The sequence below is a fragment of the Pelodiscus sinensis genome, chromosome 8, assembly GCF_052426305.1.
Source record: "Pelodiscus sinensis isolate ZL-2025 chromosome 8, ASM5242630v1, whole genome shotgun sequence".
NCBI lineage: Eukaryota > Metazoa > Chordata > Testudines > Trionychidae > Pelodiscus > Pelodiscus sinensis.
Genome location: NC_143059.1, coordinates 62,847,418 through 62,864,571, shown reverse-complemented (window position 1 = coordinate 62,864,571; position 17,154 = coordinate 62,847,418). Strand labels below are relative to the sequence as shown.

Here is a 17,154-nt window from a genome sequence, read left to right as displayed (position 1 = left end):
ATTTGTCTCGTGCCATCCCTCTCCAGCCTTCCACAAACTTTGGGCAGGGACACCACTCCTACCCTCTGGCTAATAGGACTCCATGGACCCAACGTCCATGACTTGATCTCACTTCCCTTTAAACTCTGTTCTAGTTCTAGCCTTCACAGCCTCCTGCAGCAAGGAGTTCCACAGGTTAACTATTTGCTTTGGGAAGAAGAACAACTTTCTCTTACTAGTTTGAAGCCTGCTACCCATTCCTTTCCTTTGGTGTCCTCTAGTCCTTCTTTATGGGAACTCATGAAGAACTTTTCTGAATGCACCCTCTCCACCCAACCCCTGCTTTTAGAGACCTCTATCCTGTCCCCCCTCCGTCTCCTCTTTTCTAAGCTGAACAGTCCCAGTCTCTGTAGCCTCTCTTCATCTGGGACCTGTTCCCAACCCCTGATCATGTTAGTTGCCCTCCCCTCTCCCAGCCTTTCTCTTCCCCTCTCCCACCTCCTTTTCCCAGTCTCCCCCAGTTTTTTTCAATAAAGACAGAGTCAATGTTGGAAGAAACATTAGCTTTATTTTGTACATCAATAAGAAGGGGGGCTAGGGAAGGGCAAGTGGAAGAAGGTGAGGGAGGAATGGGGTACGAGCCCCCGATGGGGAGGACTGGGCTGGCTCTGCGGGCTTCTGGGGGTGGAAGCTCTCCTGCAGCCCCCCAATTACTCCCTCTCCCCAGATGGCAGCCTGCGGCAAGTGCAGCCGGGCTGATGGCCGAGTGGTGTGATGTGCCCAGTGTGGGCACTCAGGGCACTCCAAGCCAGAACTTCTTTGCAAGCGGGGCACCCCTTAGAACTGTGTGTCCGGGGTGGGGGTCGGGACCCTTTAAGCGCAGCCCTCGGCTAGCCTGAGACAGTATCTCCACGCTCTAAGTCCTCCTTTTATGCCCTGCCGGCACTGCTTCCGGCCATCATTAAGCCCTGTTCAGAGTCCACTCAATGTGGACTTACTAGTTCGAACTAGCAAAACGCTAGTTCGAACTAGTTTTTAGTTCTAGATGCGTTAGTTCGAACTAGCTTAGTTCGAATTAACTAATTCGAACTAAGTTAGTTCGAACTAGCGCTGTAGTGTAGACGTACCCTAACTGATCCAAAATAAAGTGGGTTCCTGTTTCCAGATGCACAACATGCCTGAACACTGGAAGGGGCGGGGAATCAGATGGAAGGGATAGGGGAGGGCGACAGAGGTGCAGAGAGCTGGCTGCTCCAGCCCTGCCCCTTCCACCTGAGACCCCGCCCCTTCTGGAAGTGTGGAGCCCCTCCCTTTCACCTTGCTCAGGGGCCTGGCAAAATCTCTCAGAACCTCTGATGCTGATTTATACCAGTTCAGACTCTAGCTCAGTGAATATTACTTAAGCCAAAATTCTTCATACAAAATCTCTTGATACAATGGTGGAATCTTCTCTTTTTTTTAAACTACTAATTTACCTTATACAAAATATGGTCTTTCCCTGAATTCCCATTTAGTAATTTGGATTGACAGGTGATCCACAGATTTAATCCCCAACGGCCTTATTGAAATAAGTGAGAAGGAATCTGAACAGAGTTTTCCCGTGTTATCTGTTGAAAAAGCTGTTCTTTTAACAGCAATGGGAAAGGGATATAAATGCCACTGGGAGGAGTTTGAGCATTTATTTAGATTTATAGCAAAAGAATGTTGAAATTGCAAAGTTTATGGATCAACTGCATGCTGAAATGAGTAGTGCATCTATTTTTAAGGGTCCCCATGTTTCAAGTACAAAGTGAACTATCTTCCTGTGACAAAAGAATTGGAAGGAATGGGTTGGAAGTGCGTACTAATAAAAATACCTATAAAAATACAAGGACCAGAACAAGTAACAGTGACCTGAGTGTTTGAGGGAAATAGACGGTTGAACTCTATTAGCATTACTTGAAAGACCAGGGCAACAATCTGTTTGCAATTCTTTTATTGGTAACGCCAATGATGTCCACGTTTGTTGCTAGTACTGGAATATAAAATATCCTTAGCTCAAGCTACTGACTCTTTCCTGAGCTCTCACAACTAATGTAAATTGCAACCTTCTCACCCAACCGACACTCTCCATTTCACCAGAATGCTGGGGAAATGAGAGTTCCAGCTGGCCTCTGCTCCAGTAAAAATGAAAATAAAATACAACTTCCACAGTCGGCAAGAAGCAGAAATAGAGGTTAGTATCTGAAATGAGCACGCTAAAGGGGCGGAAAGCAAAGATGACAAATTCCCACCCCCTCAAAAAAAATCAATAGAAGAAAGTTTGAACAATTTCAGATTAAAAGGAAAGATTTTAACAACATGTGGTCAGACAGTAAACAGTGCCCTCCATAATTAACAGTGATGAGTTTTCTTGTTGCCACTGCTCTTTGCATGATGTAAAAGCTTTTGATTTAGTATTCTCAGTTGGCTGATCTTCATCCAGGCAATATTAATGGGATATTTTTGACTTACATATTTATATTTTAAGGATCTAAAATTAATAAGAATTAAATTGGACATGATCAGTCCAATATGGATTACAGGCGGATGTGGAAATAAGAAAAATTCAGCCCATCTCTTTTCTAAGTGTTTGATGATAATGTTTTCCTTTATATTTATGACATGCAATATACTTTCTGGCGCTTTAACTAGGGCCCTTAGAAATGACATATTTCCTCAGAGAGAAGATGCTATGTCAGTCTAACACTGTTGTAAGTGAAATGACACATTGTGAGGCATGCTGGGAGCTACACAGCCAATGGCCACCTTATGGAGATGCACCTTATTAGCTTTGTCCAAATGCTAATAAATCTCCATTCCATAGGGTACTAGCTGGAAAGGCCTGGCTCCTTACCTTTGACATGGGGAATGAAGTGGTGTCGGAATGGGGAGTTAGGACGGGAGTCATTGTGGGTGGAGCTTTGACTGCTAGTGTGCAGGTGTGACCACCGTTGCACACCAGTAGACAGCAGCTCTTCAGCAGCAAGGAATCATGGGGCAGGACAAAATAAAAACAAAGAAAAAACAAAAAATAAGAAAGGCAGGAAAAGAGGCTTCACAAGGAAAAACTACAGAACAATTGGGAGTCTGAAAGGTAGGAAGACAAAAGATTAAAGTAACATCAGGGTTTAAAAATATAAGGCAAAGTTATAGGAAGTATTTGAAAACAGGCTCAGATTTATACATCCCATTTAGAACAATATTCTCTGACATTCAGAGCTACTGATTTCCCAGAAATTAGCCTGCTATCCTCATGCAAACATCACAAACTCTGAATCCAAATTCATTTAGAAAACAGCTAATTTGATAAGTGTCTACCCAAACAGCAGCAGTCCAGAAGCATGCAAAATGTCACCTATTGTAAGACATTCCAAAGGGCAGCTGAGGCAGGGAGGAAAAAAAGCCTGCAAACTTTTGCAAAAGCATAATGCATGAATTGCTTAAAGAAATGTAATGCACTGGCAGTGTAAACTAAAAGGGACTACTTTAAAGTGGTCCACTTCTTTCTCAAGGGTTGCCCTGGAGCCAGACAAAGCAAGAAATTATTTAAGGGGAACTCGGTTTAATCATACAAAAAAAGTATGTGTTCTTGCCAATAATAAGGTTATGAAATAGGTATTGCTTTAATTGATCAACCCCCAGTAATGCTGGGTGAAAATTGCATAGTATTACAAATGATTAGTTCAAAGCATGTTTGGAAGATAAAAATTGAGAACGCTAAAGGAAAATGGTATTATGTATAAAACAGAAACAAGTGAATAATACAGATTTCTTGGGAAATGAGACAAAAATGTGATAAAAGTAGCTATGACCGGACACAAAATCCTCCAAAATTCTGTGCTGCACAAACTTTGGCAGATTTTAGATTTGCATAAAAACTCTGGGGCTTGAGCTCATCTCTATACTGAAGGATTGCTGGGGAACGTGTAACAGAAAGATTGTTCCACAGGAAAGTACTTGACACAAACATATGGCATTTTTAAAAACTGAAACAATGAGACTCGGTGTCGCAGTACACTTTGGAATAAAGCCTAGATTTGTCCAGATCTGTGAAAAGCAAACACAAGATGTGAAAAACCTTAAGAGATCCGATAGCACTAAACAGAAGTTTGCAGCTTTTTCATAGTTTGTTAGCCTCATTTGGTTTTAGCTACAGTACACATCTTAAAACAGCACCATCATGTTCTGAGCATTTTGTAACATACGATGTTGACTTTCTCTCCCACATCATGAAATTATGTTCTTAACATGAAATATTTTTTTATATTTTTTTATATTTTTTTAATAGCAGTTTTCAACTCTCCATCACAAGAAGACAATTAAGTCATTCAAATGCTATACGCTCATTCTTTCATGGATTTCTACTTTTAAAAATACAGCTCCTACTACATATGGCTTTTTAGTATTCCAACCATTTGCTGCTGGGTAATCAGTTGTATGAATGCATTGCTTAATTTAAAACCTCATTACAAAGATTTATTTCATCAATATGAAGTGAAGTCTTATCAGATCTGGAGGAGTGTTAAAATAACCTTTGTACTCACATTTGAACAAAATTCCTAACGCAAAAATATGTATAAATGTCATAAATATAATCAACAATTATAAATGCATTGGGACCCTGAAGCAGTATGTATACTTGACTATTTTGTACATGCAACTAGCTTAGGTTCATAATTATTTAAATGTAGTCCTTGGCAACTGACTAGGCTTTTAATTCATAAATTCTGTCTGGCAAATACAGACAGTCCTCGGGTTACGTACAAGATAGGGACTGTAGGTTTGTTCTTAAGTTGAATCTGTATGTAAGTCGGAACTGGCGTCCAGATTCAGCCGCTGCTGAAACTGATCAGTTTCAACAGCGGCTGAATCTGGACGCCAGTTCTGACTTACATACAGATTCAACTTAAGAAACCCAGGCATCCCCAAGTCAGCTGCTGCTGAAACTGATCAGTGGCTGATTCCAGGAAGCCCCGGGGCAGGGGCTTTCTGTAGTCAGCCACTGGTCAGTTTCAGCAGTGGCTGACTTGAGGACGCCTGGGGCAGAGCAGCTGGGGTGCTGCCAGGTTGGTCCAGTAGCGCCAAGGAGCGGTGCTGCGGGACCAACCGGCAGCGCCCCACCTGTTCTACCACAAGCCGGGAGCTTTGCTCCACGTCTCCTTGGTCTGCTGGGGGGGGGCACTAGCTGCACCCCCCCTCCCCCCAGGAGACCAGGGACACCTGGAGCAAAGCCGCAGCGGCGGCAGGATGCCGCGCCTCCCCGGCTTTGCCACAGCAAAGCCTCAGAGGCGCGGGACCCCTCCACCTCCCCGGCTTTGCTCCAGGTGTCCCTGGTCTGCTGGAGACAGTCCCCAGCAGACCAGAGGCACCGGGAGCAAAGCAGCAGCGGCGGCGGGGTGCCGCGCCTCTGAGGCTTTGCTCTGGCCCACGAAAGCTCATCATCTAATAAACCATCTTGTTAGTCTTAAAGTGCTACATAGTCCTGTATTTTATAAATAGACATGAGCATTTTAAAATCTGCAGCCAGTTTTCAATGCTAAAAGATTGATAGTTTCTTCTCTATTTCACTAAATAACATAATAAGGAAACACAAGGCTTCAAACTCTAAATCACTGACGCAGTTACCCTTACCAGGTCTATGGAAATGCTGAGGGGAGCGTGACATTGTGGGTGTGTAGCTGTGTCGACTGTACACTGGAGAACTAATAGAGCCCTGACTAGTTGACCTTTGAATCATCCGATCACGAACATCCTGATAACCCTGAAGAATAAGAAGTATTAGAAGCATTAATACTAATGCTACAACTACTAAAATGTTTAAGTGAACTTCAGACAACTTTCCAACTATGTGACTTTCAATGCTCTGAAGATATCAATGGAACCTGCTAAAGGAATAACATCCTTTCATTGTAATATCTGTTTCATTATCCGACAGTTCTATCTATCTGTTCATCACATAGTCTCTCACAAAATCCATCACTGTAGAGTCCTGACAACTAAGTTCTAGAGTCTTGCAATCCCATTTGACTTTCAGGCTGAATTCTGGTAACTAATACGTAAGCCTCAACTTTCATAATTGACTAGTGATTTGGGATATTTCATCCTTAAGATGACCTATTTTTCAGAAAGTGCTAAGCCACAATTGTCTAAAAATTAGGCCCTTTTCAATGTTTCTCAAGTAACAACCCAAAAATTGAGGCACTCAAGATCACTGGTCACTTTTGTAAATCTTGGAACCTAAAAAAAACCCAAACAACCTTCTGGCAGCATACTTTTTGAAGACCATAAGCATGTTCATAAAATTACTGTAGAAATTGAAGCATGCAGAGGTGGTCAATGTACATTTTACTTGAGGGGGGGGGGGAGGCAAAACATGTGAAAATGTATATATAATGGCATCCACTAAAATCTTACGAGTGTCTTTACATTTTCTTTGTGTCACTATGATGTTCACAGTCCCCCCCTAGAGGAATGCCACAGTAATGTTTTCTCACAAAGATTGTAAGTATAAGCAATGTTCCAGATGCTTAGGGACAGATCTTCAGCTGCTGCAAATTAGTACAGCTCCTGATTTGGTCCTGATCTATTCGCCACAACAAAGAATTCATAGAAGTGACCTTTGCTGTATAGACTTTGATAAATGCCTCCGCTTTGCAGACATCAAACCCTGCAGTGGCTTCATCCTCCATAGCACTCTGATAGATAGCACTACATGGCCACTCTTTGGATTTTCCTGTATTTTCAATCATCAGAAAAATTATACTATGTAAATAACCACTAGACTTGGGCTGCCTAGAACGATTAATAACTGCGCTTCCAGGCAGCAATAATTCTAGCAATAGTGACACATTGCCCCAGAGGGCTCCATGAGACTTACTTCTGCCGACGGGGTGGGAGACAGCGTCCTTGGAGACTGCAAGACATGAAAGAAAGAATGTTACAGAAACAGTGTTGCTCCTCTTTGCCAGCAAATGCTGATTTCAACACATCTAGGTGTGTTTAGACAACAACATAGAAGTAACTGGGGCCATTTTAGCTCCAAAGCTGGGTTTTCTCCATGCCACCCAGGGCCTGGGCTCTGACGCAGCTTAAGTTTCTGGCCACCAAAAAGCAAGTGTGATTACTTTAATTAAATATCCTGTAATGACATCTTTGAACAATCTAACAGCAACAACTATAATGTAACTGTAAGATGAAAATTAAAAGGCTACATCAGTGTCTCCAAAGTGGCCCACAAATCCACTCTGAGCCCTGGTCTACCCTAGGGAGTTATTTAAAAGTAACTCCCCTTATTTTGAAATAAACAGAGTGTCCACACTACCAGGCTGGTTATTTCAAAACAACAACTCCTGCTTTCCACAAGGAATAATGCTTATTTAAAAAAAACTTTCAAAATAGCCGTAGAGTGGATGTCCTACTGCTGCTATTTCTAAATAACTACTCCCCAGAGTCAGTCAAAGTCATTACTCCCCAGTGCTTACTGGGGCTCTAAGTCAAGGTAGCATGTCCACATTAAGGGAGCCTACCTGTAGTGGCTTCCCTGTAGTGTGGACACCCTATTTCAAAATAGTTATTTCAGGAGTTATTTCACAATAAGTTACTTTGAAATAATTTTCTAGTATAGACATGCCCTGAGAACTGCTACCGGGTGGCTCCAGTTTGTTTACTTACCGGCTCTGCAGTCACAGAGCCTCACGATTCCCTTTGGTCACAGGAAGCAGCATGTAATGCAACCTTCCAAAATAATTAATTCACCAAAAGCCAAGAGACCCAATTCCCACACCAAGCAAGGCAGAGCAGTAGCAGAGAAATTGTGAACTTACGGATTTTGCATAGCTTGAAAATTTGCAACTCTTACAAACATCTTCAAAGTTCAGCTCAGATGTGTATATATATACACACCCTGGAACAAACCTTATCACTATATATTACAGAAGTATTTCTTCCTACCTGTGTATCTATTATGTTAACAAATTAACATAATTTGTTATGTTACTTCATATTATTCTGAGTTTACCTTCACTTCCCAACTAACTACTGTAGCCACTGTCACTAAACTATTGGTCTGGTTGTCTTCCAGTAGATGGCGCTATGCGAAAACTTTTTCTATTGCAGATTTTTAAAGACACAAAAACAAGAAGGAGTTCTGTGGCACTTTAGTGACTAACATTTATTAGGGCAGAATAAATGCCCCAATAAATCTGTTAGTCTCTAAGGTGTCACAGGACTCCTCCTTGTTGTTACAGATACACACTACCACAGCTACCACAATGAGACGTCTAAAGACACAGAACAGGGATTTATCAAGGAATAAACTGGATAGTTTAGAGCAAGGGTGGGAACCTTTTTGGGTGGGAGCCACTGACCGACAGAAAAATCAGTTGGCAGGCCGCACACAAGTGAGAAACACCCCCCCCCCCAAAAAAAAAACCCCTCTCGGACGTGGCCCCCGACTGAGAAGAAAGACACTCCCCACCTTCCCCTCCCCTTGTAGCACCCACGCTAAGAGATTTTGTGGGCACCAGCCCTGCAGTGAGTAGCAGTGGGTCTGGAGAGCCAGCACAGGCTCTCCAATGTTGGAGGGGCCCTGAGTCTCAGGGGCTGCATCCAGGCAAGCCAGTGCCACATCTGGCCCCTGGGTCTGAGGTTCCCCATCTGGTTTAGAGAGACTATTATATCAATTTTTAAAATGGGTTAAAAGGAAGAATGTCTATTGCTACCCTATATTGTTCCCCGGAACCTCAAAGAAAAAAAATAAGGGGGCAGAGCAGCTGCAATTGCATTTTATCTGCTCTACTGCTGCAGAGTATTTCTTCCTGAAAAAGGCTCCCTAAATTCTGAGCAGTGAGCACCCAGCTTCACAGGCTAATGCAGGAAGCGGGCAGAGTCAATTATCTGTATCCTTAGGTTTGAGGCTAGCAAACTTGTGTTTGAATCTTTTGCAAGACAAAAAGTTCCATGTGCTCTCTCCACCTCCATGCACCTTCTCTGAGGTGACTGACTTTGGTGCTGTTTATTTTGACAAGGTTTCTGTACAACTTGGGGAGAAAAACTCAGTCTGATAAAGCTGCATTGCAAAGAAACATGAGGGATGGATGACAAATACCAAGACATTCTATTACACAGCAAAACATTCATGGGTAAGTGCCAAACAGGGGATTTTGGTTGCAGAACTCAGCAAAACTCCTATATCTTCAACCCGCACAGCAATAACCCCCACTGGGCTGTGGCAGAAGAGGACCACCTTTCTGAAGGGATGGTAGCAAATTATTTTATTTTAATTGTATCAAGTGGATGTTGAAAAAATACAGCCCATTACAAGATGCATGACAAAACTGATTAAAGCACAACATCAGGTGAATGCAAGGCTCTCATATTTTATCTTTATAATGTCAGGTTAAAAGGCACATGCAACAAATCAACAGAGAGGAACAGAGCTGATTCAGAGTGTGCCCAGAGACCTGATTTATTACTTACAAACTATGACGGACCACAGCTTCCTTGGACAGCCCTTGTCAACGAACACCCCAAAGCCAAGAAAAATAATGCATTACCCACCAACCCTGGCAACCACATGTTTCACAATGGCATCATGTGTAGACCCAGCATTAACGATGCCTTAGATAGTGATAATGCAGTGACTAAGGCTAAGTCTACACCGGCACTTTACAGAACTTTACTTTCTGGTTCAGTGGTGAGCTCCCCCTGAGTGCAGCAACTTACAGCAATGTAAAGCGCCAGTGTGAACTACGGGTGTTAAGAAGTGGGCAATTGTGTGAACTGCTGAAAATCTCAGCAGTTACATGGTTATATGCACTTGCAGCACAGGGGAGCAGCTGGGTCCCCAGAAGCCAATGTGCGCATAGCAGCTCCCGCCTGCTGGTCTCACTCCCAGGGAGCTGGCTGCTGCCCTGCACTGCTGCCTTTGTATCAGAGCCATGTTCCCAGTGCTGTTACTGCCCTCCTCCTGGGGGTGGTTTACATAGAGTGGTGCCATGGCTGCACATTACACTTTTAAGCATAGACAAGATCTGAGAGGGAAAGTGGCTGCTGTTACAGGCTAGATTTACAAGAGAGCTTTTCCCCACAGCACACTGCACTCTTTTTGGGAATATGACCACTTCGTTAGGTACAGTACCTAAATGGGTACTGAGCGCTTGAGAATATGGTCCTGAACGGGGCTTAATCCTGCATCTACTGACATCAAGCACAAAATGCCCAATAATTTCAGGGTTGCAAAATCAGACCCATACTCAGAAAAAGCCTCCCTGTGGCATTGTACATGGACAACTGAGGAATTCTTTGTGAAAGAAGCATCTTGAAAGGCTATCCCATGGACCTTTAATGTCAGCATGCAATGTCACCCAGCAGCAAAGGAAGGGAACTCAGCTAAATGACTCTTTAATAGACTGTCATGAATTAGAGAAATTGCCTTTGAGTTCCTTTTTAAAAGCTGAGTTATGATGTTGCATTAATGACCATCACAACCCACCTCTCTTAGTTTCTCTTCTTGTTGTTGGCAATATATTAGGAATATGAGTAATAAGTAACATGGTGTATGTTGTAGTCAGAAATGCATAATGCTATGTGCTTAGCACAATCACTCCAGTAAACAGCTTTGACTGAATGTAGATTTCAATGTAAACACGTATTTATCACAGCTAAATCCTAAAGTCAACTTAGCATGTTTAATTTCATTAGCTGTTCTGTGTCAAATATTGATAGAGTTTGTAGTTGTTAGTATTGATCAATATGTTTTCACTACCCAGAAGATCTCTCTGAACATATTTACTGTGCCCAAAGCATATAAAGCTGCATGGAAAATGAAATTCACCAATGCAATGTGAGGACACACATCTTGGAAGTGTAATGTTTGTCAACCTTCATTTAAGGGCATGTCACTGATACACCAGTGCACATCATGTCTTCCTTACAGCCGAATGCTGTCCTTAATTGAGCACAATTCTAAATGAAATCAATGGGACGCATACTCAATTAAAGTACCACAGTCTTTAGTCCTGAGTGAATAAAGGCCAGTACACTAGACCTATGTCTATGATATTTTAAGAAGGTTAATTAATTGAAGATTGTTTACACATTTGCATGACATTTCCAGATTACTAAAATAGACAAATCCAATCCAAACACGGCATGAAGAGAGAGATATATAGTTGATTGGAAATACGCTTCATGAGATTATATATAGCCCTGTTTACGCTAGGGAGTTACTTAGAAATAACAAGTGGAGCGTCCATACTACCAAGCCCATTTCTTCAAAACAACAGGCTGGTTATTTTGAAATAACTCCTGCTTTCCACGAGGAATAACGCTAACTCTGAAATAGTTATTCCAAAATTGTGGCAGTGTGGATTCTCTGCTGCCACTATTTTGAAATAACTACTCCCTAGACTAATTCCAGCTAACTACTCCCCAGTGCTTCCTGGGGTTCTAAGTTGAGGTAGCATGTCCACATTAAGATAACCTGCCTTGGACTAATTTCAAGGCTTCCCCCTAGTGTGGACACTCCATTTCAAAATTATGATTTTGGGAGTTATTTCAAAATAAGTTATTTTGAAATAATTTCCTAGCATAGACAGGCCCATAGAGTGTAAACTTATTTTTCCCATGCAGAGTGCAATTCCTCTCCATGTCTGTATGTATCTTATTTCTTAACAACAGCGATTTAACACTACTACCTAAAGGCCCTGGTCAAGAATGGGGTCTTATTGCATTTGACAATGTACTAACACAGAGCAAGAGATGGGGCCTACCCTGAAGAGCTTTTGGTTTGAAGAGCAAAGACAGACAAGGGCTGGGAAGAGAAAGAGAGGCACAAAGAGTGAAGCGATTTGCCCAAGGTCATGCAGAAGTCAGTGGCAGAACCCAGGCCTTCTGACTCCCCATCTAGTACTCTAGCCACTAGCCAATACTGCCTCCCTAGTCCTGTAGATTTTATTTTACTTTGCTTTTTCAAAAATGCAAGTGAATTTAGTGCTGCTGAGAGGCATTGGGTTGATGAGATGTCTCTGAAGCCTCTTATTTATCAACAGAACAAGTACCACATGGGGGCTGCAAACAAGTTTCCACCATGCTGCTTTGTCAAAGAGCATCAAAGGTGGCCAGATGCCTCCCCCTGCAAAAGGAACGGGAACTTCATTTTCCCTTGTCCATCCAGGTCTCTCTTCTGTGGCTAGCAGGGGGCAGTCTGATGTTGATTTTGATGGCAGTTTTTGCAAGGAGCGCTCCTGTCAGCTGGGGTCTGGTCAGAAACCACCAATTCATTTCACACTGACCTGTATTAGCCCTCAGTCAGATTCACCGCACACTTGGATTAGAAGTGAAAAAGCTCTGTGCAGTGCAGTCCTGAGCTGTGCAGTCCCCCGCACCCTCAACTGTTGCTGTAGTTTAAAGGCCCACACAGAGGAAGAGAACAGCTCCTATAAACTATGCAAATGGCCAGTACAATGGTAAGAGTCCTTACGGACAATAGTCTGCATTTTCCAGCTTCCTATTCACTAGGCAGCAGACGGGTTTGTTAATGGAGCAGAATTTCAAAGACATGGAGCTGGGTGCCCAAACGCCACCTCTGAAAAAAAGTCTCCCCAAAAAGGAATGATTTATGTCATCTCTCCTCCCCACCCCTTTTTTCCACACTTAAAAATAAGGCTCAGTTCGGGCTAATTTCTTCCATATTGTTAGAGGAAGAAATAGATGCTCTGACAAAGGCTGGCATAAAGACTGCTGTGAAGGCAGCATCCATGTACACCGAACACACACACAATTTGCTTGGTTGTAGAAGGTTGGCTCCTCCTAAGGCTCTGAGGTTGTCCAAACGAGTGGGCCAAATTCTGCTCTCAGTTACACCCAGTGGAACAGAGCAGATTTGGCCCACTATCTGTTTAGATCAGGGGTGGGGAACCTTTTTGGGGTTGGAGGATACTGACCCACAGAAAAATCAGTCAGGGGCCACACGCAAGTGAGAAGAAAACACACATAGAGAAAGAGAGAGAGAGAGAGAGAGAGAGAGAGAGAGAGAGAGAGAAAACCGCACCTCACTGACATGGCCCCTAACTGACAAGGAGAAAGACACTTCCCACATTCCCCTCACACACTAGAGCCTAGGAGGGCGCAGGCTAGTAGATTTTGTGTGTTCCAGCCCTGCGGTAGGATGGAGGTCGGGTGGAGTGCCAGTGCAGGATTTCCAATGCAAGGGTGAGAGCCCCGAGCCCGGGGCGGATGGATCCAGGTAAGCTGGCCTTAGGTTCCTCACCCCGGTTTAGATCTTCATTTCTGAAAGGGCCTTTTATGCCCTAAGGAGGCCTGAAATGATCAATCTACTTAGAATCAAATGTACTGGGACTTGGGATGGCCATCCCAGCAATGTGCCTTTATGAGCAGGGAAGTCCACCTGGAGGAAGAGAAAGAAACCTGCAATCTGACAAGCAATCCCTTTAAAGCACAACTTTCAGAAGAGAGAGACCAAATGCTTGTTCTTATTGAGGCAGGATATAAGGCTTATTATCAAATGGCAGATACTGCAATTAAAGCTTCTATCGAGCAAGCCAACACATCATCCTGGATATTTCTATGTAGCACCTCATCTGGATCTATTCCATACCTGGAAAAATGCATGGAACCTTGATTTCCCCATGAGATATGCACGCTGAAGACCCAGTGTTGTTAACCCTTCCATTGCACACAATACTGTGATATTCATTTGGAGTCCTGGCGATGCACTAGGAACTTCAGGGGTTTAAAGTGAGCCATTCCTGGCTTGTGACACAGTACCAGAGTGGTGTTTGCCTCATGCAGTAATCTTGGAAGCAGCCATCAAAGAGTTAATGTCAGTTACAAACACAGATGAATAAAGGAACCCCCCCCCCCCCGCTTTAATTAGTTACTGGTGTTAGCGGAAGGTCAGAGATACAGAGCAGCCGTACACTTATTTCTGCAGCTGGCCCAATGATGAGATATGAAGTATGAGTCAACACTACAATTTCTTCCTTTACTCACAGATCAGATAGATGCAAGCACTTGGACTGAACAGCAGCAACAACAGAACTGAATAGCGTTGGTTACAAACTGTTTTGAAAGAGGATAGAAGCGTAGCTGGCTTTGAATAATAGCGTAAAACAGAACGGGTCGCTCATGAATTCATTACCTCTCCAAGACTCTGTCTCTCCTGTCTGTCCTCGGAGGCAGAAGTGTAGAATGGCTCATAAGTAATTAGGTCTGGACGTTCAATGTCATAAATGGCCTTGACTTTGGGAATAGCTGCTAAATCCTTGTAATCAAGGATCTCATTGTCTACTTTTGCCTGAAGGTCAAAGACAGAAGATAAATTAACACACACAAATGCACTAGTAATTTCTATTTTTACACAATTCATGCTTTAGGGGAGTTTTCTTTCACTTAAACCCTTCTTGACACTTGATTTTGCATCCGCTGATACACAGAATTATTTTTTAGAGAGTTTAGGCAAGAAGCAGCATGGTCTAAATAGATTAAACATAGGAGCTAGTGGGTCATAGTCCTCAGTTTGAAACCCCAACTCTGCAAATGACTCACTGAATGACCTTGGGCAATTCACTTCACCTTTCTGCTTTGGCTTTCCCCAACCTGCAACACATGTATAAACACCACTGGCTTCCCAGGTCACACAGATGTTGAGAGGATTGCATATAGCATTCTGAAGATGGAAAGCCCCTTCCATCTTTATTATATTAGAGCAAAGAACACCCTAAAATGAAATAGAAGGCAAACAAGACTCCAGCTTGCAAAACATAGCCACAAAATGATATGTCATGTCTTCAGAACTATCCCCACTTAGGATGCGTCTACACAGTGCCGTATACTCAAAATAAGATAAACTATTTCAAAATAGATTCAAAATAAGATACGCAATTTGCGTAGTGCAAATTGTGTATCTTATTTTGAATCTATTTTGAAATAGTTTATTTTGAAATTTGGCGTGTCTATACAGTGCCAAATTTCAAAATAACGTGGTACTTCAAGACATCCATTAACCCTTGTGGAACGAGGGTTATCGGGATGCCGAAATAGCACGCCTGTTATTTTGAAAAATATTTCGAAATAATGGGCGGCTTGTGTAGATGCAGGATAGCGATCTCGGGATACCTCTGGTATCCTGAAATAGCTGTGCAGTGTAGAGGTACTCCTATTTACATTTTGATTTGGCACCTATCATCATAGTATCAGCCAGCCTGACTAGTAGATGCTGATTAGGCGTTAAACACTATGGCTACGTCTACACTGGCATGATTTTCCAGTAATGCTTTTAATGGAAAAGTTTTCCATTAAAAGCATTTTCGGAAAAGCGTGTCTAGATTGGCAGGACGCTTTTCCGCAAAAAAGTCCCAATCGCCATTTTCGCAATCGGGGCTTTTTTGCGGAAAACAAATTTCTGCTGTCTACACTGGCCCTTTTGCGCAAAAGTTTTTCGGAAAAAGACTTTTGCCCGAACGGGAGCAGCATAGTATTTCCGCAAGAGCACTGACAATCTTACATGAGATCGTCAGTGCTTTTGCGGAAATTCAAGCTGCCAGTGTAGACACAGCCTTTGACATCCATTCCATAGTGCGATTTCATGGCTTGTTTGCAGCTGAAGGGCCAACTTTGGAAATGAGCTCCAAAGAGAACTGCTTATTTACTAATCTGAAGAAGGAAAGTGCTGTAATGTGATACACCAAAAAATGTCATTTGTTTTTACATTACTTGGGTTAAAGGGAGAATACTGAGATTAAAAAAACCCACAAAAAAACCACACATCACAAGTTCTTACCTGCATTATGCAAGCAGCTTGAATTATTGAAACTGGATGAGCTTTAAACATCTAATTTCCTTTTCATCTCCTATGCTGAGTTTATACCTTTTGCATTTCACTAAGCTGAACTGTAAAATTAGGTTGGTCAGTTTCTACCCAGGTTTATTTTCACCCACACTAAACACAGACACAAATTTTCACAGCTGTATAGCATCTAGCTACCCATTACAATCTACTTGGCATGGCAGTTCCCATGCAATCCTTTGAATTAGAGCCACAAAATGCTGCACTTTAAATGCTGCATTTTAGAACCTCCGTCGCAATATTCCTACAGGGACTGCTGAGAAGTACAGGAACGTCCTACATAATGAACCCCTAGTTATATCAGAACACAGTTATATCAGAATAATGAGGCCTGATACCAATATGGCTTTATTTTACTTCCTGAATGGAATAAGCTATACTGGTAGAATCACTTTTTTACTCGTGTAACTGCACCCACACTGGGGAGCAGGGGTTCCTCCTTTAACTATGCCAGTATAACTTAAGTGGCAAATCTTTCTAGTGAAAACAAGCCCAAGATACAGGAAATGTCACAGAAATGCCAAAGTATAGCAAAGCAAGTTACTCTACAACACTGCGAAATGCTCTCTGCAACATTAAATGACTGTCAGAAGAAGCCCACAGCCTTTGGTGACTATGAGCCTATTAACAGGTGTGTAAGCAATCAGGGGATAACTATAAACTATGGGAATGGGCAGAGTTCATCTCATTTCTATAAGCTTTGGCCCTTTCCTCCAAACTATCTTATCCTAGTACCACAGGCCCCTCTCCTTTGGGACAAAGATGAATTTGCATTATCTATGAATGCAACTGACCCAGCTTGGGCTGTTGTTGAGCCTGGAACCTGAGACCCCAGCACCAAATGCAGTTGGGCTAAACAAGTTCCTCTGAGGAAGCAGTAGCACACTATAAACTTCTTATGTAGGCCAGCTACCAGAAGGAAAAACAAAGACTCTCCTACTGCGAGTTACTCTAACAGCAGAAAGCCTATTACACACAGTACTGGGCTTTCTAATCCTGGCCAGGAGAGGGAGTAGTGGTGCACACACAACACTCTGTCATGCAGTACAGGTTGAATCTCTCTAGTCCAGCACCCTCGGAGCCTGATAGATGCTGAACCAGAGAATTTGCTGAACCACAGAAGGTCAATATTGTCTAGCAGCATTACCAACACTCCCACTGCTTACTGGGCTCGTGGAAGACATTTAGGGGTAATTAGAGCTAAATAATGGCACAGAAAACAGAGCCAGGACTGGTGGCTGTAAACAAACTTTATTGGACCGCAGGAAACTTGGCCACACCCATGA

The 17,154-nt window shown here is 42.7% G+C and overlaps 1 protein-coding gene across 12 annotated transcripts in view; it reads right to left on the bottom strand.

The window, feature by feature from the left end:
- ABLIM1 (actin binding LIM protein 1) overlaps positions 1-17,154 on the bottom strand; it is a 324,103-nt gene that overhangs the window by 33,278 nt on the left and 273,671 nt on the right. For 11 of the 12 annotated variants that reach the window (XR_012905702.2, XR_012905697.2, XR_012905707.2 and 8 more), the window contains 3 exons: positions 14,162-14,317; positions 6,878-6,913; positions 5,632-5,761 (listed from right to left, as the gene is read on the bottom strand). Coding sequence is in view for 1 of the 12 variants with exons in the window: in XM_089780202.1 (XP_089636328.1) it covers positions 2,855-2,974; positions 5,632-5,761; positions 6,878-6,913; positions 14,162-14,317 (442 nt within the window). In the remaining 11 variants the exon portion in view is untranslated. Of the gene's footprint in view, positions 1-2,854; positions 2,975-5,631; positions 5,762-6,877; positions 6,914-14,161; positions 14,318-17,154 lie in introns of all 12 variants that reach the window. The other variant, XM_089780202.1, reaches the window with a different exon arrangement.